At 39.7% G+C, this 23,147-nt stretch overlaps 1 protein-coding gene across 1 annotated transcript; it reads right to left on the bottom strand.

Moving 5' to 3' along the window:
• Positions 1–1,083: 1,083 nt before the first annotated feature.
• LOC311066107 (zinc-binding protein A33-like) lies at positions 1,084–22,356 on the bottom strand. Its single transcript, XM_084087109.1, has 6 exons — positions 21,905–22,356; positions 18,920–19,015; positions 16,973–17,203; positions 16,877–16,899; positions 16,677–16,795; positions 1,084–3,193 (listed from the first exon to the last, which is right to left on the bottom strand). The coding sequence occupies exons 1-6, from the start codon at positions 22,115–22,117 to the stop codon at positions 2,694–2,696; spliced, it is 1,182 nt and encodes a 393-aa protein (XP_083943235.1). The 5' UTR covers positions 22,118–22,356; the 3' UTR covers positions 1,084–2,693.
• Positions 22,357–23,147: the final 791 nt, after the last annotated feature.

Genomic DNA, 23,147 nt, shown 5'->3' with positions numbered 1-23,147 from the left:
ATATGAATAAATTGAAATTATAGCTGTGCAATAAATCCAATCGCGACATGGTCTCAAAGCGCAAAAAGACTGCTGTGTAAATGTCCTGTGTGCCTGTGTGAACGAGCTGCTCCGGTTTGTCTACTGCATACTCAAGTATGCCTGATGCTCGTTGTGTTTTCGGCGTCTAACAAACAATATGAGGACATGATTTAATGAATGAACATTTAGAGAGCTGCTCTGAGAGAACGCATAATACACTCTGCTGAAACAGATCTTCACTACCCGTCAAAATAAAAATTTGGTTTAACTAGGAGAAATTAATATCAGAAATATGTTACTATTGTAGGCCTACAATAGAACGTACTTATCAAAATAATAACAATAATATGAATAATAATAAAAATATTATTTAAGGAATATATTTTTTCACCCAAAAATGGAAATTAGCCCATTATTTACTCACCCTTAAGTCATCCTATAGGTGTATATGATATTCTACTTTAAGACTAATACAATCGGAGTTATATAAAAAAAAATCTTTTCCAAGCTTTATTATAATGGCAGTGAATGGCCGTTTCTGTTTTGAAGTCCATAAAAGTGCTTCTATGCATCATAAAAGTGCATCTATCAATGATAAAAGTGCATCTATCCATCATAAAAGTGCATCTATCCATCATAAAAGTGCATATATCTATTATAAAAGTGCATCTATCCATCATAAAAGTGCATCTATCCATCATAAAAGTGCATCTATCAATGATAAAAGTGCATCTATCCATCATAATAGTTAACCTATCCATCATAAAAGTGCATCTATCAATGATAAAAGTGCATCTATCCATCATAAAAGTGCATCTATCAATGATAAAAGTGCATCTATCCATCATAATAGTTAACCTATCCATCATAAAAGTGCATCTATCAATGATAAAAGTGCATCTATCCATCATAATAGTTAACCTATCCATCATAAAAGTGCTCCACACGGCTATGGGAGGTTAATAAAGGGATTCTGAAGCAAAGCAACGAGTTTGTGTAAGAAAAATATCCATATTTACTATAGCTTCCAGCTCTAAAGCGCAATTTATGCGAGTAAGGAGACGTACTGCTGCTATTTACGCTACACAACGCTACTTCGACGTCATAAGTTACGCAAGTTGTGCTTTAGACGCAAGTAGACTCCGTATGGCTGTGTGGCCGGAAGCTAGAATTGTACATTGTAACATATTAATTTTTTTTTTTTTTTTTTTGGAGATCATTTTTTTTTATGAGGAAAACTCATTGCTTCGCTTTAGAAGGCCTTTATTAACCCCTCAGAGCACTTTTATGATGAATAGATTCACTTTAATATACTTTTTTTAACATAACTCTGATTGTATTTGTCTGAAAAAAGAATGTCATATACACCTGATGACTTAAGGGTGAATAAATCATGGGCTAATTTTCATTTTTGGGTGAAATATCCCTTTAATACCATAAACCGTAATATTTTCTGAGACAATATCATACTGTGAAAATCTCATACCATTACAACCCTACACGGGAGAAACCCCCGCTGTTAAAAAAGTTACTCAGTAACTTTTACTCTGAGTAAATTTTAAATGAGCTACTTTTTACTTTTACTTGAGTAGATTTTTTAGACCAGTAATTTTACTTGTACTTAAGTAAAATTTTATTCAAGTAGTAGTACTTTTACTTGAGTAGAATATTTTATTACTCTTTCCACCTCTGGTTATTTCTAATAAAGTAAAAGAAATCATTTCCAAAATTATTCATAGATGTTATCCTGTAAATGCAGCCATTAGTAGATATATTCATACCGTTTGTCATTAATGTACTTTTTGTAACACATAATTTGAAGATATTGAACATTTCATTTTTTATTGCCCCTTTTCTATTTATTTTTGGACTGACTTTAAAATAGACATGACACAAAAATTCAACAGAACTCTTAATTTAGAACCTCATGACATTTTTCTTTGTTTTCAAAACCCATATTTTTCTGAAAAACAAAATTATATGATTAATCTTAGTTTATTTTATTTTAAGTTTTATATTCTAAAACACAAAAATAACTCAAAAGAAACCCTCATATATTACCTTTTATAATATTGATCTCACAATATACTTTGAAACTCTTTCAAACATGAAATCACAAAACAAAAAGCTTATAAAAATATGTTTTAAAAAATCAAAAGCTTTTCAAAATCATGTTACATGCCGTAATATTATATAGCACCTTTTATTATTATTTTTTTATATTATTATTCTTTGTTGTACATACTCTGAACTGGACCACGATGCCTTGTGTTTATCTTGAACTTTTTAAATTGTACTTGTCTGTAATTGTCTAAAATGGTCTCTAATTGGTATAATTGTGATATAATCATATATAATTATGATGCAAAAAGTTTAGAAATTAATAAACACACATTGACTGAAATAATCCGGTAAATGTCAATTATCCTGAAAACATGAATGCTAAAACGGTCTCTAATCGGTCTAATTGTGTGAAGTGGAATATAAATGAAAACTTCTTGTTTATTGATCTGAGTGTTGCTGTAGTGCTGGATATCAGTCATGTGATCATCACGGCCCAATCACAGCCACCGTACTGATATTCAGATCAACAGCACTCTTACTCATGTGATATGGATTAAATATTGGAAACATGATGAAAGCAGGAAGATCCAGATCCACAGGAGTGACGTTTACTGACTGTTGACCGGTAAGATCCTCAGAGAGCCAGAACAACAATAGAAGAATGGAAAGAGTGTGTGAGTGAAGGTGGTTGTGAATGTTTGTAGATGTGTGTTAGTTACAGGATCAGAGAACGACACCGTTCCTCCGTCATAGTCCAGATTCACTCTCACACGATCAAGCTTCTGTTTAACATGAAAAACAGAACTAGAAGACACTCCGTACTGATTATACCACACTCTCCAGACATCAGTCTTGAAGAAAACACGTCCCTTCCTCTGGTTTGATGCTGTAGTTACTCCAAGATTCCAGATTTTACTCTCTTTAACCTCCACATCCCAGCAGTGTGTTCCTGAGTTAAAACCCTCTGAACCCAGAACACAGGGATACCGGTCAAATCTCTCTGGATTATCAGGAACAGGTTGATAGCCCCCGCTGTATCTCACACTGGTCAGATCATCAGACACGACGAGATGTGAATCTGCCGTGTTTGGATCCAGAATCACAGGAGCTGATGAGACACAATCAACAGATGCTTTTATTCTGATCTTCATAAAATGATCAAGAGTGAACCCAACACAGATTATTATGAATTATGACACTCGTCCTGTTAATCAAACACATTTTCCTCTGATCACTGTCAGTGCTGTTATTAGTTTCACACTCGTTTTTATCATCGGCGTTTAACGGCATCAACTACAAACTGTAGAGGTTTGAAATCTTGAGATATGCAATGGCTTACACTAATAACTGTCTAATATTATTCCAAGCAGCTAACGTTAGTCCCATTTGCAGTGTCCATTGCCAGCCCAGCAACACAGTTCAATAAATCCACTTCAGAAACGTTGTTGAAATAAAGATGAAAATCTCCGGTTTTATTCCTTGGTTTCAAATTTACAAAAAAGAAAATGTGAGCTGACTAATACACTTATTCTAGTTGCTAATGAAATGAAAGATTCCTAATAGAAGTAGCTAGAAGTTAGCAGTTAGCAGGTAAGAAAACCATTCGCTTCCACAGCTCTCAGATCTGAATCACATAATGAGAATCAACGTAATATAGCCGGAGTTGGCCTTTTCTTAAAGAGGCAGTGCACTATTTTACCAATATGTACCAAATCCTATAAACACATGAATTCTAGTATGCTTTTAACCTTTTAAGTATTATTTAACATTTTAACCATTACATGAACTTCTAAATGAAATTATTTACCTTTTTAACATTAATTCTTATTCACATTACTATGAATTGTACTTTGGCCTCTACATACCCGGCCCCTAATTGCCTTCTATCCTAGAAGCAATTACAACTTTAAATGTCTTTCTTTTGAGTAAAACTCAGTAACAGTCCTTCTCATACTGCTTCCTGAAGTAAGCAGAGTTTAGTTATCGGCCTCTCAAGTTCATTCGTCTTTGTCTTGACTCGAACCTTGCGGACCACTCCATGCTCGTCCTCCATAGTCTTAACGATTCTTCCCATCAGCCATGATCCCCTGGGTGCTGATTCATCGACAATCAAGACTACATCTCCCGGGATGAAGTTCCGTGATGGATGGTTCCATTTCTGTCTCTTCTGGAGTTGAGGCAGATATTCCTTGGTCCAGCGCTTCCAGAATAGATCGCTCATATACTGGACTTGCCTCCATCTTTTACGCGCATAAGTATCATCCTTATGGAAGAGTCCTGGTGGTAAGTTGGGGTTAGTCTTGAGCAGGAGTAAGTGCTGTGGGGTAAGAGCTTCCAGATCATTAATATCATTGGAAGGCATGGTAATAGGCCTACTATTCAGAATGGCTTCACATTCACAGAAGAACGTCTGAAGACCTTCCTCATCCAAGTTTTGTTCTCTCAGCGTAGCACCCATGATTTTCCTGATGGAGCGGATGATTCTCTCCCACACCCCTCCATGGTGGGATCCGGATGGTGGATTGAATAACCATCTGATGTCACGTTGGAGCAAGCTGTCCTCGATTTGTGAAGTATTCCACTCCTTTATTGCCTTTCTAAGCTCATGATCAGCTCCAACAAAGTTGGTCCCATTATCAGATCTCATCTCCTTCACCTGACCTCTTCTTGCAATGAAGTGACGCAGAGCTTGAATAAAGGAGTCTGTTTCCAATGATGTTGCCATTTCTATGTGGACCGTCTTCCACGTTTAATGTTGAATGGCCCAAATAGATCCACTCCAGTTCTGGTGAAGGGTGGCTCGTCTGATACAACTCTGTTTCTTGGTAAGTCCGCCATCATTTGTGTGCCTGATGCACCATGTTGTCTTCGACAGATAGTACACCGTGACAGCATTCTTCTGATTGACAAGGGAGCATCGATAATCCAGTACTTTTGACGTACATGAGACAAGACATGATTACGTCCACTGTGTCCCAGCCACTCATGTGAATCCTGGAGAATCAGATCAGCCACACGATGGTTCTTAGGCAGGATCATCGGGTGCTTGGCTTCGGCTGGCATGGATGCTCGACTGAGCCTCCCTCCAACACAAAGGATTCCCTCTTCAAGTTGTGGATTTAGTCTGAAGATTCGACTACTTTTCTTGATGGAGTCCTTTCTCCGAAGAGCAGATATCTCTTCCTGGAAACTACTTTGCTGACAATGGCTGATGATATCCGTCTCAGCTTGTCGCAGATTGTCCACAGTCAGGTAAGTCTGTTTGAGACTCTTTTTGTAGCTCAACATCTCCCTGTTCACCCGTTGTTGATCACTGTACAATCCATTCATCTCCTTTCTCTTCCTTGACAGATTTACCAGGGTTCCCTTGAGTCGTGTGAGCCACGCCACAGCCTTCTTGAGGTGTATCCATGAAGAATAGTATCCAATTAGTTGTTGCATTGCATCAGTGCTTTCTTCCGCTGTTGTAGCATTGACAAGTATGCCTTTCTTGACCTCAGGATCTTCAGCCGTGAGCTCTTCTAGGTAATCGTGCTTGTCTGGCCATTCCCTTTCAGGTTTATTGAGGAAGACAGGCCCTGCAATCCAAACTTCTTTCTTCATGAAGACACTCACCTTTTGTTCCCTGGAGGCACAATCAGCAGGATTCAACTGACTGTTGACATTGCTCCATTGCTGCACTTTTGATGCTTGCAAGATTATGGCAATCTTGTTGGCCACAAATGTCTTAAATCTGATGTTCTCATTTGCTAAGTACTTGAGTACGGCAGTACTGTCCGTCCAAAACCTGGAATCTGACAGTGGCAACTGTAGTTCTTTCTTCAGCATGACATCCACCTTCACAGCTAAGGCAGCCGCCGTCAGCTCCATCCGCGGGATAGTTGGTGGTTTGAGAGGGGCAACCCTTGCCTTTCCCAAGACAAATGAGCAGAATATTTGGTTGCTACTGTTCTTCTGGACTAAGTAAGTAACAGTACCGTAGCCTGTTTCGCACGCGTCATAAAAGTGATGCAGCCGAGCTTGCACTGTTTTCCCAAACTCAGGTGGCTTAAAGCACCGATCCACTCCAAAGTCAGTGAGCTGTTGAAGTTCTTCAGTGCACTCCGTCCATTGTTGTGCGAAATGTTCTGGCACAGCGTCATCCCAGCCTGTTCTTAGTCTACACAATTCTTGCAGGATGTTTCTAGCAGGCAGTATGACTGGCGACAACATTCCCAGTGGGTCGTAGACTGAACTCGTCGTAGACAGGATTCCTCTCCTGGTGAGAGGCTTCTGCTCTACAGATGTGGCCTTTAGAAACGCGCGTTTTCTCCCGCGGCATTCGGCAATTCGTCTCGCACAGCCTCGCAGAATTCTGCAAGTGCTTTCGGGGGGCCTACTTAAAAAATCCCTCAATGTGTTTCGCTTCACAGAATATCCACCAGGTGGCGCATAAAAAAACAACAACTTTACATTAGATTTTTTATTTTACTACAAATTACGTCATGATTGTGAGAAAACATCCACAATAAAATATAAATTATAAATAGTAATAGACACAAATATTTACAGTAGGCTACTGTATTATACAGACATTTGAAAATATTTGTAAATGCAAAAGGTTCATCAAAGTTGTCTTAAGACAAGAAGGGGTATTGGACAACGTTTACGAATTTTTATATGCTTTGTCATTGTTGTGGTTTCCAGGAGATGAGTGCATGCAGAATATTTAACATTGCTTTTATTAAAACAGCAAAGTGACGTTCTTGCCAGCGCATAACTTTTTTTGTACAACTATTAAGATGATTGTGCATGCAATGCGTATTTATATAAGTGCAACAGAGAATTTAGTGTGAGCATAATACACGTGACTCTGCCTGTAAAAACCCAGCAGTATTTTTTTATATATATACACAAAATCATCCTAACATAATGAAAGGCTTAAATAATGCGACTTACCCAGATTCTTAATTCGTGCAGATATTTCTTGTGTGATTGTTCTTGGGCAGATATTTCTTGTGAGGTAATGTTGCAGCACAACGCGTAGCATTTATATTTTGGGCGCATCTGATTTGCCATTACATTATTAATAAATATTTTAATTGAACTGTCTTAATGCATTAAGCATAAAGATTTTTCCACGTTAGTCTCAGAATGTCCGGGGTTGGTTTGAGGTCTTGCCGACAGTTTGTAAATCTTCTAAATATTCATATTCACAAATTCCATATAAAGGGTGATCAACAGTTATGACTTCTAAAATAAAATAAAAATGACCAGATAAGAGGTATCTGATTGACAGTTTGACAGATGTTGTTTTAAAAAAATAATTACAACATTATGGGGAAGTGGTATTAAATATTTGGTAACACATAATACAATTATTTTAATTACGCATTTTGTTCAGTTTTGCTTTTACAAAATGTTCCCTGTTTTTTATATAATTAATTTAACCTGAGATGTGTGTTATATCGCTTTTTGATCATTCTTTGTGTTGTCGAATTTTGACAGTTTCATTATTTGTTCATAATAATTTGATTCATAATTATGTCATTTTTTTCTAAAAGTAGCAATATTCTAAAGAGATACAAAGACAGTGTACGTGTACCCACCAGATTTCGTCATTAGTCATTTTGTACCCACCACTTTTAACTTCCGTTGACCGTTTTCAGTGGTTATGAGGAGCAATATGAGAGAAAAATTTGGTGTATGACACAACAAAAAAACATTATAATATTAATTTCATTTTAATTTTCGTGTTCGCATTTATGAGGGAAAAAACAACGTGTCAGTTCACGGTTATGGACGCGAGCGCTCTTGAAAGCGGCATTAAAAGACTGCTTTAAAACTTTCACAGAGACCTCAAACAGAACAGCTGCCTTTCTTTAAATTGAATTTCGTTTTTTATTAATTATTTCTTAATTTTAATCAATGTTTCGTGAACCAATTGCCTGGATTTAAGAAGTAAATATAGCAGACAATCACGACATTGGAGGCGCCGGCGAGTGAACTGGAGTTCGTCTCATAAATGAACCGAAACTCGGCGTATAATGCACATTCACAGCGTATTTAGACATTTAGACATATTCATAATCATTACTTTTACCGGTTCTTTGTGGCAAGCTTTATGCGTGCGGTCGTGCGCTTGAGTGCGGCTATATTATAGTAAACGGCATGGTTCGAATTACGTGGGAGCCAGTGGGAGCTGAGCTCCCATAGAGAGAGTATGAGCTCCCATGAAAGCAGTAAAATCATACACCTGTGGGGGTCTCTAAAAATCATCAGCACCATTATTTTAAATTACAAATAAAGCACTTTTTCCTTCAGACTACTGTAGCATGACTTAAAAGATAGGACAAGATGCCAAACACATGGATCTCGCGGGATCTCGGATCGTCATCACACTACGGTACATCCTTATGCTTAAATCAAGTGATAAAAGTGCCGCTGCGATCATTGGCGCGGATACTGTGTTTGTTTGTGGCTCGCGCACAGTCTTCACTCGGGCGCGCTTCAATCCGTTGTGGAGACTCTCTATTCGTTCCAGTAAAATTACAAAACAAAATGCACACAAACGTGTCTCTGCCTGATATAGAACCACTTATAAACATAATCGGATTTGATGAAAAAAAAAAAAAAAAACTTATATGAGTGCGGATTCGAACCCAGAACCTCTAACGCGTTTGACAAATGTTCTACCACAGGACCACTTAAGTACACGGTCGAATCTGTCGGATCTATCTATTTACTCAGGTGAAAATTCTCACAACTAACAGCATATATTAGACCTCATTAAACGAGTTCCATTATTTCGGGGTATAAGAAGAAAAAAGTATATACTGTATTGATAAAACAAAAACACATAATTGTACTAGACATGTGGGAAATGAATGTGGGAAAAAATAAATACTCTGAACCATAAGTAGATTTACACAAACTGAGTAAACTGAAGTCAAAAAGCGTTACTTTGTGCCCCGCTCTCCCCCTATAGTAGATTTGCTTAAATAGCATTTAAACAAAGGAACGCAAGGGATTAAAACCCCGTCCACGCGCTGGTGAAAACAGGAAAAACCGGTTTTCTTTTGATTCCCTGAGAGGAGATCGATTAGCATTGGGGGTTGAATCGGCAGACCTGGGGGGTGGGTGTAATTTCTTGACTCTGTGTCAATCGGTAGCAGCTAAAACAAGCAGCTAAAACAAAGACTGTGCAATTAATTACATTTTGGAAATAACTTCCTTCATGTCGTTTTATTTATACACTGTAAAAATATTTTTTTTTGAATTTGTAAGTAAAGTATTAAATATGTTTTACAAACAATTGGTTTACAAACTCTTGGAGGTTTGTGGTTACCATCATTCAGAAGAGTGGTGCTTGTGTTTAGACTTGTTTTACATGATTAAATCAGGAAGATTACATTGGTTTCTGTCCACACGAGACGCATTTATAAGACGATTTAATCAGGAAATGGAGGCACCGGCGCGATATAACTTGCATTGCTCGTGAACTGAGCTCGTCTCATAAATGAACCGAAACTCAGAAATGTATCTAGAAAGCTTGAAATGTCCACTTTTAAACAAAACAATTCTGTGGTCACCCGCGGTTACGAGTCATCCAAAAATATTTTTAATGATATTCGGGTTGCGGTCGGTCGGGTCGTTTGAAATAAAGATGCCAATTAAACCTTTGTAATTTATATAGTACGAGCATATGAGCAGAGTGGAGCGGTGAGAATCTCCGCTCATCACTCACGGAACTGTTCACCCCTCCGCTCCCCCGCTCAAAGCTACATCAGGCCGCTCCGCTCATTATCGCTCAGCGCTCAACGCAGTTTGCTCCGCGCTCCACTCAAATCGCCCCCCCCCCCCGCTCGCTCCAAAAAAAGGAAAAGAAATCTACATGTATATCACTTTTAGCTTAGACCACAGCCTTACCTCCTAAAGAACTGAGCAACAACAACATTTTTCAAATAGAAATGTTTTATTTCAAATTACAAATTAGGCCTATGTAAGAAGGAATAGCCTACAAAGTCCTGTAAAATTAAACAAATAAATGGGCCTAATAATATAAATAACAATTATATAAACAAAAACATAGCCTACATAAAAATTTTAAAAGTAAATTTTAAAATGTTAAAAGTTTAAAAAAACTATTAAAGTTTATCCATTGTAGGCCTACACACAAACTGCTGTAAAATAAAACGAATAAATGGGCCTAATAATATAAATAAAATTTATATAAACAAAAAATATTTAAAAATATAGTAGCCTAAACGTTTTAAAAATTAGCTATTAGGCCAACATTCTAATAACTGAACTTTTGCGCAGCGCGCAGGATTACAATTTAAAAATGGGCTTGTATCAATTGTTTGAATATTACGCTATATTCAATTTACACTTTGTTACAAGTTACCGTATTCAATTTGCGAACCTTTTGCCAAATTTCTCTCTCATATTGCTCCTCATAACCACTGAAAACGGTCAAAAAAATCGAACCAAAAGTCAAATTAATATGGACTGAAGTTAAAAGTGGTGGGTACAAAATGACTCATGACGAAATCTGGTGGGTGCGTGCCCACCGTCCCCACCGAAATCGACGCCTATAAGGGAAACATGATAATATAAAAAGTACTGTAGGCTACAGTAATGCAGAAAAGCGAATTACAACCATGTTAAAGCTATTTAAAACGTTAAGATGCAAAAAGGAACTAAATTTAAAATTAGATAATGATATTGGGCAAATGCTCTCGGTCTCTTCAAAGGTCTTCGCAAATTATTGTGCTATAAGACTCAGTTATCATACATCATGTCTCTTCTACTGTAAGTACACAGAAAAAAAAAAATAAGAAAAATGATGCGCGTTTGAGTCGGATTTTTATGAAGAATATGTGACTGTTTATGTAACTGGCAAAATAAAACATTGTCTTCGTCATACTTCGTCAACTCAGTATGGCCACATGAAACACGACTGCCATCTACAGGTTTTAGTATTTCCTGCGTCCAACACCTAATCCCCCTTCTGCACGATCCCGCAGAATTTCGGAAGTGCTCGCGGCATTCTTCTCTCTGAGAGATTTTTAAAGGCCACATCTGTATGTGCATGTGGAACTTGAACTGATCTGACCGGATACACCACTGTACTCCCAAAGCTCTCTTGATGGCGAGTGAATCCTGGTCAAGATCGAGATCTTTGACTTCTCTTGCCCGGTCCTCAAGTGGAATGTTTAACAACACATTTCGATTGTTCGTTGTCCATTTTGTCAGTCTAAAACCTCCTGTTTGACAGATGGCCTTCAAGTCTTGGAATAGTCTGACTGCTTCTTGTTCAGTGGCAACTGATCTCAAACAATCGTCTACATAAAAATTATTTAAGACTGTATCCACTACTGCTGCACCAAACATGTTCTTGTTGTCCTCGGCACACCTTCTCAATGCATAACTCGCACAGCTTGGTGAGGAGGTGGCTCCAAACAAGTGTACCTCCATTCTGTACTCTTGCAGCTCTTTTGAGGTGTCGCCGTCCGGCCACCACAAAAACCTGAGGAGGTCAGCATCTTCTGGTGGGACTTTGACCTGGTGGAACATCGATTCCACATCCGGCATGATTGCGACTCGCTCTTGACGGAATCTAGTCAAGACACCAACTAGACTGCTTGTCATGTCAGGCCCTTGCAGTAATGATATGAAGCGCCACAGTCGAATACTACTCGCATTTTATGCTTCTTAGGGTGGTAGACACCGTGATGCGGAATAAACCACACCTTTCCATCACTCCGTTTTAGTTCTTCATCTGGGACCTTTACAGCGTAGCCCTTCTTTATCGCATCATTCATGAAGCTGACATAATCCTCTTTGAACGTCTGATTTCTCTGAAGCTTCTTTTTCATGTTGAGCGCTCGTTGCTCTGTCATTGCTCTGTTGTTGGGCATTTTCACATCTTTGTTCTTCAACGGCAGACCTATAGAGTAGTGGCCGATGACCAGCTTTGCCGATTTGGAGACTCTGTCCATAAACAGTTGGTCTTCCTTAGACATTTCTAACTGTTCTCCTTGAGCATTCTCAGGAAAATCATACTTGAGTTGCTGAGTCCATAAGTCTTCGAGTCGAGCCACTGAGATCCGATTCATCTGGATCTGCGGGTATCCATTCTTTGTCCAGCTTCTGATGTTCTCACGCAGCGGCCCGTTTACTGTCCATCCCAAGGCTGTGCGTACTGCATACGGCCCATCCTTGACACTGCGGATGCCTATCTATCAATGTCCTCTTCTGGCTCCAAAGCCTTTGCCACATCAGTCCCAATCAGAAGACCGATATCCGCGTTGATCGATGGAATTCGTACACCTCGTAGATGTGGCCACCTATCCACATCTTCTTGGGTTGGAATGTTCTCTTTACTTGCGGGGATAACCTTTTGTGCGAAAACACCTGTAAGCTCGATAAAGTCATCACCTTCTAGGCTACTCACTTCTAGGTCTGATACAGCTTTGCATGAGACTGTCTTTTGGTCTCCCATAGTAGTGAGTAGGATGTTCACATTTTTTCCTTGCAGGTGAAGGTCATTCGCCAGCTTGTTAGTGCAGAAGGAGGCGTTGCTCCCTGGATCCATGAATGCATAACAAGTCAGTACCTTGTTGCCTTTCTTTGCCTTTAATCTCACAGGAACGATGGCGAGGACACTACCTGTACCCCCGACCCCAGTCTGAGAGCATGCTTCCCCTGCATCCACGAATCCACTCACAACGGTTTGCTCTTCCTTTGGAGACTCCTCTTTTGGCTCCTCCTGTGAAGCCTCTTCCTTTGGTAAGTCTTTAAATTTCTGCTTTATGTGTAAGAGTGTAGGGTGTGTCGCTGAACATATCTGACAGCTCTTCTTTTCTTCACAGGCATTACTCATGTGTCCTCCTATAAGACAACTGAAACAAAGTCCTTTGCTCTTAAGGAATTCAAGCTTTTCTTTGTGCAGCTTTCTTTGGAGTTTCTTGCACTGTTCCATGGTATGATCTCCCTGACAGAAGATACAAGGTTTCATGAAGGCTTTGTCCATGTTTGTTCCCTTCTCCTGAGCTTTCTTGTTTCGGGCACCAGCAGCATTTTCTCAGCTTTCTGTTCTTTTACTTCAGTGGCTAGTGTTGTGATGTTTTTCTTTCCACTTGACCTTTCAGTCTGGCACTTTGTTTGTCCTGAGATTTCACCAAACACAGGGTGTGCTGCTATTTCAGCCTGTGTGTTGACAAATGACACTACGTCTTTGTCCGCCGATCTTGATTTTTCTGAATGTCTATGGCGACACTCCTGAATCTCTCTCTCAGCCTGTGTGGGAGCTTTGAGATGATCGTGCGCATGTTAGCAGCATTTTCCATCTCTTCTAAGTACTCCAGATCTGACATTGCATTATTGCAATTTGTCATAAAGAGGGCGTATGCTTCAAGTGCCTTGGTGTCATCTGCTTTAATGGCAGGCCAGTTTAAAGCCTTGTCAAGGTATGCCATGGATATCTTATATTTATCACCAAAGCGTTCCTTTAGCAGTCTCTTGGCTTCAGGGTAGCCCTGATCTGGATCCATATGAAAACAGCTGCGCACTAAGTCATTAGGCTGCCCATTTGTGTGCTGTTCTAGATAGTAAAGCCGATCTTTGCTGTTTTCAGTCTTGCTTTCTATGCGGTGCTCAAAGGCTCTCATGAAGAGACGATAGTCTAATGGATCTCCCTTGAAAAATGGAATGTTCGGTGATGGCAATGTAGATAGCCTTTGCTGCTTTATTAGGCTTTCAGTGATGTCGTTTTGCCGTTGCATGACGGTAACCAGATTATCTGTGTGATTATCTGAAGTGACAGGAGCTCGTATCGCATCTGCACCTCTTCCACTAGTGTGGCTATGCCAAGTTCCACTGCTAGCTACACTTCTCTTACTGTGGCTAACATCATGCTTCCTTGGCGCAGACATCAATATTTCCACCCTACTGCTTTTGGTTCTACTTGACACCTCTGAACTTTCATATTTTCTTAACACGGCTAATCGTGCATCAGTTGCAGCGAGCCCTGCTTGCAGCTCCAACTGTTCTTTTTCAACCTTGAGCTTTAGTTCGTGCTCCTCTAAAGTCTGTCTCAATGTAGCTGACTTGGCTAACAGAGCAGCTCTCTCTAATTCGACCTTTAAGCGCTCAGCACGAGCTGACGATGTTGCAGAAGTAGCAGAAACAGACTTAGATTTTCTAGACTTACTGGATGTGACTGACACACTATCTTCAGGATGTATCTGCTCACTAACCTTGTTAGCCTCTTCTCTGCGTAGTATTGCATTCTGTATCCATGCATTCACTTCTTGCACAAATTTTCTGTGCTCCTTATTTCTTGGCTCAAACCAATCCCTTTGATCTGTGTTCAAATTCTCTACTCATTCAATCTGGCAGAATATGTCTTTAACGTCAGCATTTATTTTACTGAATTCCTTTTATCAGTGTTTCATATTTGGGCAACAATTCCTTTGCTATGATTTCCACGTTTGCATCATCATCCATTAAAGCATGCAATTCGTTCTTTTTCTCAGTAAGTTGTCCTAGTATGGCTCTTCTGGAGCTTATTTTCGTTTGCAGATTATATTCCAATGCTTTAAGTGTTGGCTTAACCACTCGTTTTTTCTCAGTTAGGCTTACCGTGGCTTCTGTTCCTGTCTCCATCATGATTGCTTTGATAGTCCGATTTTTTTACAGGTTCCACTTGCAACAGTCGCGCAGCAGCAACGACGAACTCTTGAGACCGTTAGCAATCCACTTAGCACTCACCAGCCAGGAGTACAGCACATGATCAGGCTAGTTGAGAAAGTCAGTCCCTCATTGAACCTTCATTCATGTTCCGCAAACCTCTCCAATGGCTCGTTGTCCAATGTCAAGCAGGTTTTCTTACTAATGTAGAGGTTTGAAATCTTGAGATATGCAATGGCTTACACTAATAACTGTCTAATATTATTCCAAGCAGCTAACGTTAGTCCCATTTGCAGTGTCCATTGCCAGCCCAGCAACACAGTTCAATAAATCCACTTCAGAAACGTTGTTGAAATAAAAGATGAAAATCTCCGGTTTTATTCCTTGGTTTCAAATTTACAAAAAAGAAAATGTGAGCTGACTAATACACTTATTCTAGTTGCTAATGAAATGAAAGATTCCTAATAGAAGTAGCTAGAAGTTAGCAGTTAGCAGGTAAGAAAACCGTTCGCTTCCACAGCTCTCAGATCTGAATCACATAATGAGAATCAACATAATATAGCCGGAGTTGGCCTTTTCTTAAAGAGGCAGTGCACTATTTTACCAATATGTACCAAATCCTATAAACACATGAATTCTAGTATGCTTTTAACCTTTTAAGTATTATTTAACATTTTAACCATTACATGAACTTCTAAATGAAATTATTTACCTTTTTAACATTAATTCTTATTCACATTACTATGAATTGTACTTTGGCCTCTACACAAACATTAAATATGAGATTCAGACATTTGTGTCCATCAAGAGAAACTGATACTTTGGGAAAGTTAAATAACAATAAATCACTGAGATCTGTTGAGATTTATGCTGTAGATGAAAAACTGTAAGTGTGTGTCTGATCTTCAGCATCTGATCATCTTCATTTTATTGGCTCTTATAGTCTATGTTTTGTTTTAAATTAGTTTATTATGACTGTCTGTTGTGTTTGACTTACAAACATGAATCACCTTCAACACTTCCTAGCCACACCCTAGCAACCATTGTCGAGCACCCTAGCAACCCAAATCCAAAGAGGGACATCTTCTAATCTGAATGTCATAGAGGAGTTGCGGTTGGTTTATATACTTTCATACTGGCAAGCAGCCTTTGAAGTAACATCATTGGCAGCTGCCAAGCCACTCCCTAGCAACTAAACAGAGTACCCTAGCAACTGTTCAGCAAGATCTATAACTCTGCAACAGAACATCGCTGAGACATGGTGGTTGGCTCCTTTGACTAATGCTAGCAAACAGGACTTCCATCATGCTTCACATGCTAGCAGAATTGCTACATGCTAATAGCGATTAAGTAAGTGTTGAAACATGTCAACAATGCTAACTAAAACGCAGTAGCATCATTCTAATCATGTTAGCACCATGTATGTTAACATGTTAATTATGTAAGCATCATGTTTACAACTTGTTAATCATGCTAGCATCTTGCTAAAACATGCAAACAACATGGAGATTGTGTTAGCATCATGCTATCAACATGCTGATCTTGTTAGCATTTGGTTAAAAGCATGTGTGCAAAATGATAATCATGTTAGCATCATGCTAAGAACATGCTAATCATGTTAACAACATGATAAATGTGTTAACATCATGTTAGCAAAATGCTATTTGTGTCAGCTTCTACCTAGTTTCAAGTTTTGCCACTGCAAGCACCACTCACATTTTCTTCAGGAAATGTACATTCTAGTTATTATTATTAATATTATTATTATTATTCTGAGACTATTTTTTTTTATTGTAACCTCCTAACAAACATCAAACTCTATCTATCTATCTATCTATCTATCTATGTCAAGAAAGAGCCTTTAACTCTCCACCCATCCATCATGTCCAGCTCCGATCTCCTGCCGTCAGACTCACTGTTTTGGACGATGTCCTGCATCTTCTTCCAGACTCTGAACGGCAGGTTGCCCAAGTATCGTGGCACATGAATCAAAGCTCCAGAAGCCATCTGTGGATCCGGCTGTGAGCTCTGGACTCTGGAAGAACATTCAGGAGTCAGAACTGCAGTGGCTTTGGATCAGAACCAGAGAGACCAGAGACAGGAGCAGATCACTCACCTTTCCATTGAGACTGGAAACTCCTGCAGAACAAACACACCATTTATCATCAAGAACTCAATCAATCATCAATCAACCAATGATCTGAAATCAGACCTTCAGAAAGCAGACATCATTGGCTTTCATCATCTCCTCCATGTCTTTGATTGTGTGTGAAAGAGCTGAGATGTGCGTGTTCATCTCCTCCAGCTTCTCCTTCATCCTCTGCTTCTTCTGCTCCTCTTCCTCCCTCAGTGCAGTGACTGTAGCTTCTTCTTCATCTCTGAGAAACTGATGAAGCTTCTCAAACTGCTGTTTAATCTGACGCTCTGTGTGCTCAGCTTGAGACTGAAATCAAAGCACATTCACTTCAATCATCTCAATCGACACACATCATTAATATCCAAGATACTCGGATACCCGACATAAAACGGATCCAGAAGCAGATTGCTGCTAGACATTTACAGAAAAAATAAACTTATATCCATTATATCAAATAGGGATCGACCGATATGGATTTTTTAGTGCCGATGCCGATACCGATTTTTTTTCATCAGCCTTAGCCGATGACCGATACGGGCTGCCGATTTTCTTGAGCCGATATTTGGAGCCGATACTGCTTTTTCTCCCTCAATTTACATCATAAAAATGACACAATGATCATGATGATAACATGTTGCAAGTCTCAATCTTAGACCCCTCTCGTGGTTTAAACAAATAGGGCTGTGCAACAAACTGAAGCTCCTCTTCTATAATATATATACGTTGTGCGTCGAGTCAGGGGTTAGTCTTCCACCGTAAATCGATGCGTGTGGTCGGTCGTCTGGCTGAAGCTAGTTATTTTAGATTATAAAGTTATAAATATGGGTATTTTCCTTACACAAACACATGGCTTCACTTCAGAAGGCCTTTATTAACACCCTGGAGTAAAAGTGGAGCACTTTTATCATGGATGGGTGCACTTTTTTGGGCTTCAAATTTTCTCTAGCCATTCACTGCCATTATAAAGCTTGGAAGAGCCAGGACATTTTTTAATATAACTCTGATTGTATTCATCTGTAAGAAGAATGTCATATACACCTAGGATGGCTTGAGGGTGAATAAATCAGGGGCTAATTTTCCTTTTTTGGTGAACTATCCCTTTAAAGACATACATCATTCTTATGAAAATACCTAAGATATCGCTATCATGTGTTTGTCTTCATGTTTCTTCAGTCAAATGTCTCTATTTGCATGTTATTATATCCACATTGGCATTTCCTGAAACGTCATAAGTGAATCACTTCTATGAATCTCACTTGTGGACTTTCTGCGCGAGGTATGAATCAGTGTGTACTGGGCTTCCAGTATGAATGACACAGAATTGACATGAGAGTGTTTAGCGCTCCATATCGCTATCATCTCCCCATTTTGGGTAAAAATAGAAAAATAATACTAATAAATAAGTACTTTGTAACGTAGTTACTTGAGTAGTTTTTAAGCAAACTACTTATTTACTCTTACTTGAGTCATATTATTTTTCAGTACTTCTACTTGTACTCAAGTAAATTATTTCTTAAGTAGCAATACTTTTACTTAAGTACAATTATTTAGTACTCTTTCCACCACTGATGACCAGTGTTCGTAACAGCTACCGTATGCATACGAATAGCCTACAACTTCGCGTTTTCCATTTGGACCCACAAACTTGCTTAGCTATAGTTGCACGCACATATAGAGCTACGTGTTTCCACTTTCAAAGTGTATGGCAATATTTCAGCTAAGTCAAACAGTTAAAAGATGCTTTGGAAGTTTAAAACGTATCGTTGTCTTGAAGAGCAGATTCCAGCAGCACTCTGCTAGTGGAGGAGGGGCAGTGCAGCGTCTCCAGCAACACAGAGCTGCCTGCGGACGCCTGTCTGTAAATAATGCCGGGAAAAAACTATCGGCGAACGCAGCAGTGTATCGGCCGATGCCGATACACGTAAAAAATGCAAATATCGGTCGATCACTAATATCAAATCATAACTGTATATAGTGATCCAACAGCTGTAATAAAAATGACTCTCGTTTCTGTTTCCTCACCTTGATCTGTTGAACTGTTTTCTCAAACTCTGCTTTCATTTCTTCATTGTGTTGAAGTTTCTCTTGTAAGGACTTCAGTGCTGTATTGAGCTCCTCCTAGAATTAAACAAAAATACATAAAACTCCAGATTACAGTGAAGAGAAGACAATACAGTGATATGATGATATAATGCAGTGAAAAAGTATTTGCCCCCATCCTGATTTCTTCTGTTTTTGTGTACATCTCATACTAAATTAGATGGGTGGGCTCTGCATTTTCTGGATCAGATTCGGGCTCAAATTGATAAGTTTGTACGGTACCGACATTATCATCTGTCATTATTGCTTTGGGAGCTGATGTTACAAATATGGTAAGGGGCGTGACATTTCTGTCACACGCTTAAGGTATTTGGGCCAATCACAATGCACTGGATCGCTGGCCAATCAGAGCACACCGTGCTTTTCATAACGATGAGCTTTTCAGAAAGGCGGGGCATAGAGGAGCAACAATAAAATTATTAAATATTACAATAATGACTTTTTTTTAACCTAAAACCCTGTAAGCCTATTGCATTAAACCAAATACACAAAATAATGTTCTTTTTCGAACTGTCATATGACCCCTTTAAAAGAGCAAATTTGAGCGACATTTGTTGCAAAATGCCGTGCCACGAGTGTTGCTCCTGCAGGCTGTAAGACTGGAAAAACTGGAAGAACTGGCTAAGGAACGACCATTCCTCGAGTAGACAAAGGACCTTGTTGGAAATTAACATTTGAACTCCCCCTTGTGCACTATCGAGACGAAAGTCTCACCTCTGAGTCATCCTAATCTACATTTCATTCCCTCATCCCTCTCTCTCTCATGCTAAGATCACCTGAATTCACCCAATTAGGTATTAACATGGTATTATACATGTTTAGTATCATTTTAAATGCCTCAGGGCGACTGGTACAAATGTCTCATTTCCAAATAAGTAAAACAAAAGGTAACAAGTTTTTTTTAAGAGTTTAGAGATAACTGGCACACAAAGGAAGGTGGTCTCTAGGCAAATGGCCGAGACTCTCAGCCTCATGTATTTTAATGTCGGGTTTGCATCTCTTCTCTTTAATCCAGAGCTTTTGATGTTTTGTATTTATTATCTTTGAATTGATTCTGAAATTGTCATGATACATTTACCTGACATAATAAATTGTTACATTTGATTATTCTAACTGACTTTGACATTATTTTCATTAAAGAGTTATTTAATAACTCTTATATTTAATATTATTTTATTATTTAGATATCTTATATTATTTATATTTATATATTTAAATATTACTTTGATGACACTATGTCTCTGGCTGCCTCTGAAGCGGAGGACTGAGCGATCTGGCCATTGGATAGGTCGGTCCTGCAGCCCCATTATTCCTAGAAGTCCATGAAGAACTGAATAAGTCATGGTGCGCTCCCTACTCATCACACGTCCACTATTCCTCCTCTTCTGCCTTCACCTTTGTTGACGGCGCGAAGGAAAAAGGATACACCAAGCTTCCCCCATTGGGAGAGACCGTCGCCCACGGCCCTCGGCTGGAAGATTAAAGCTGCCCATCCCTCTAAGCCGTGCAGAACTAGATCTGCCCTCGCGGACAGAGAGTATGCAGTGAATGTTCAAGCTGGATCTGCCCCTCATACAATGGCGGTCCTTCAAGTCTACCAGGTCAAGCTTCTCTGCACTATGGATGAAACTGGCCTTGACCCGGCAGCCTTCAAAGAGCTGTGCAGCGTGACCGACCTCACCCTGCGTGCCACTAAGTCTACGGCCCAAGCGATTGGTCGTGCCATGGCCAATTTGGTGGACCACTTTTGGCCGAACCTGACAGTGTCAGAAATAATCAAACGGAGTTACTCACTCCAGTTCTCTCGCAGGCTCCCCTGCTTCAGGAGTGTGACTAACACTTCAGTCTCGGACATCGACGCTCACGTCCTCCGAGCTGAAGCACAAGCTCTGCTAGCGAAGGGCGACTCAGGCTTTTACAGCCGCTTCTTCCTCGTTCCAGTGAAGGATGGCGGCCTCAGGCTCATCCTCGATTTGAGATGTCTGAACCGCGCTCTGGTAAGACGGCCGTTCAGAATGAACTTTGAAACAAATGCTCTCACAGATCTGATTGTTTTTTTATCAGTGGATCTGAAGGACACATACTTTAATATCCAGATAGCCCCTCATCACAGTTCTTGAGATTCACGTTCGAAGGGGTGGCTTACCAACCTACAGTCCTACCATTCGGACTGTCTCTTGCTTCGCGCACTTTTATGATATTCGTGGATGCGGCCTTCTCCCCCTGAGACAGATGGGAGTTCGCATCCTGAATTACCTCAATGATTGGCTGCTTTTGGCCTAATCGAAGGCCTGATTGCACAAAGATCTCTGCTCTTCACAACGGCCGACCTTCGGCCTCTCTCGCTAAAGACGCCCTTCTGCCGGCTCTGGCATCGGTCAAGCGAGTTGGTGATCTGCAGGCTCTTTCAGTGGACACATTCTGCCTTGAGTTTGGGCCTAATGACAGTAAAGTCGTCCTTAGACCAAGACAAGGCTATGTGCCTAAGATGCTTTCCACACCCTTTAGAGCTCAGGTCATAAAGCTCTCTTCTGCTCTGCGCTAGTAGCACAGCACTCTTGGATTGCGTTCCCCATAAGTGTCAGCTATTTATGCAAGGTGAGTGAACAGTATCGAAAGGGAATGTTCCAGTTACTAACGTAACCCTGTTTCCCTGAGATAACAGGAATGAGTATTGTCTAGTTTGTCGTGCAACTGTACACAAGTCGACGCTTGTCTGTCAGGTGCAGAGACGTGAACCAATCAGGCTTCAGTATTCAGGAAAAAACTAAGTTTTCCTCATAAGCGTCAATTACTGATGCAATGCTCATGATCTCAGCGAACTGAGGATACGTTAGTAACCAGAACGATCTGTGTTTATGACTCGTTATGATTCTTTACATGTGAATCAAGAAACATTTGTCTTACCTTATATGATGAAACCATTTCACTGATGGGTCTGAATTTATGATTGTCATGTTGTTTAGAATCTCTGCACACTAAACACACAGGCTGTTTGTCCTCCAGACAGAAGAGTTCGAGTTTCTCACTGTGTAAACTGCAGATCTCCTCAGACCCGGATGAACGCCTCTCATTTCTCTCCTCCTGATGTTCTTCTACAGATACATTTAGTGAAGCCATTTTCACTGTTTGAGCTCCAGCAAACTAAACTTTACTTTAACTTTCTGAACAAAGGTTTAAAAAACAAATCACCACGAGAATCACAAAGATCAGAAACAAACTTGTTCAGAAAGAAACTTCTCAAATTCTTCTGTAAAGTTTTCCCCTTCGTACTCCACTGATCGCTGATTCTTTATTGCTTTTGTCGAGACAAAGTCAGTATGGCAGAAAAGAGAAATAACAAGTCAGCCTCTTCCTGGTTAGTGTTGTAAGAGGGTGGAGCGTCTGATCAAGGTGTGTTGAAACAGGTCAAACAACAACATCAGGGGCCTGTACCATGATGGTACTGTAGTTGAACAAACTCAGGGTTACAGGATGATTTGACGAAATCAATCCAACCAGGCTTTGTTGGTACCATGATGCTGTTCATCAACATTCTCTGTCAGCTCAGGCTTTGATCCTGAGTTTAGGAGTTTAGGAGTGACATCAGTAGCGAACAGCCAATCAAAGGCTGAGAAAGAGGGAAACTGAGATTCATTTCTCATGAGAGAAGCAGCGCGATTCACTACAGAATATTAAGAGATTGAAAAATATAAAGAATTTAAACAAATTTACACAAGAAGAAAATAGCTGTGTATGAAAGAGGACAACTAAAAGAAAAAGTCTTGCTATTTCAGTGCAAGTAAAAGTTGTGAAGTTAGTTTATACAGTTGATAAAGGTATAGAGAGAATTGAACATTTAAGCTCACATGCAGTCATTTTATAGCTTTATCTATTGATTATAAAGCGTATTTATATTTCCTTAAAGCTGCAGTCGGCAAGTCTGGCAGATTGAGTGGACTTAGCCAAAATTTTGAATGTTTACAACTCTCATGCCTCTCCCCCACTACCAACGAGCACCCGCCCATCGTCAGTGCGTGTGTACCTGATTTTCTGTGAACGCGCGCGTCTCTTCAGCATCGATCAACACCATGGACTCGGAGGTAGGCTGCCCTGGCTAATCTATCCATAGATAGCAATAACCGAGGAATTGGAAGCTTGTTAGTAGATT

Source organism: Abramis brama (assembly GCF_963993115.1).
Source record: "Abramis brama genome assembly, chromosome: 16".
In the NCBI taxonomy this organism is placed as follows: domain Eukaryota; kingdom Metazoa; phylum Chordata; class Actinopteri; order Cypriniformes; family Leuciscidae; genus Abramis; species Abramis brama.
Note: the sequence above shows the minus strand (reverse complement) of the source record. Positions and strands in the feature narration are given on the sequence as shown.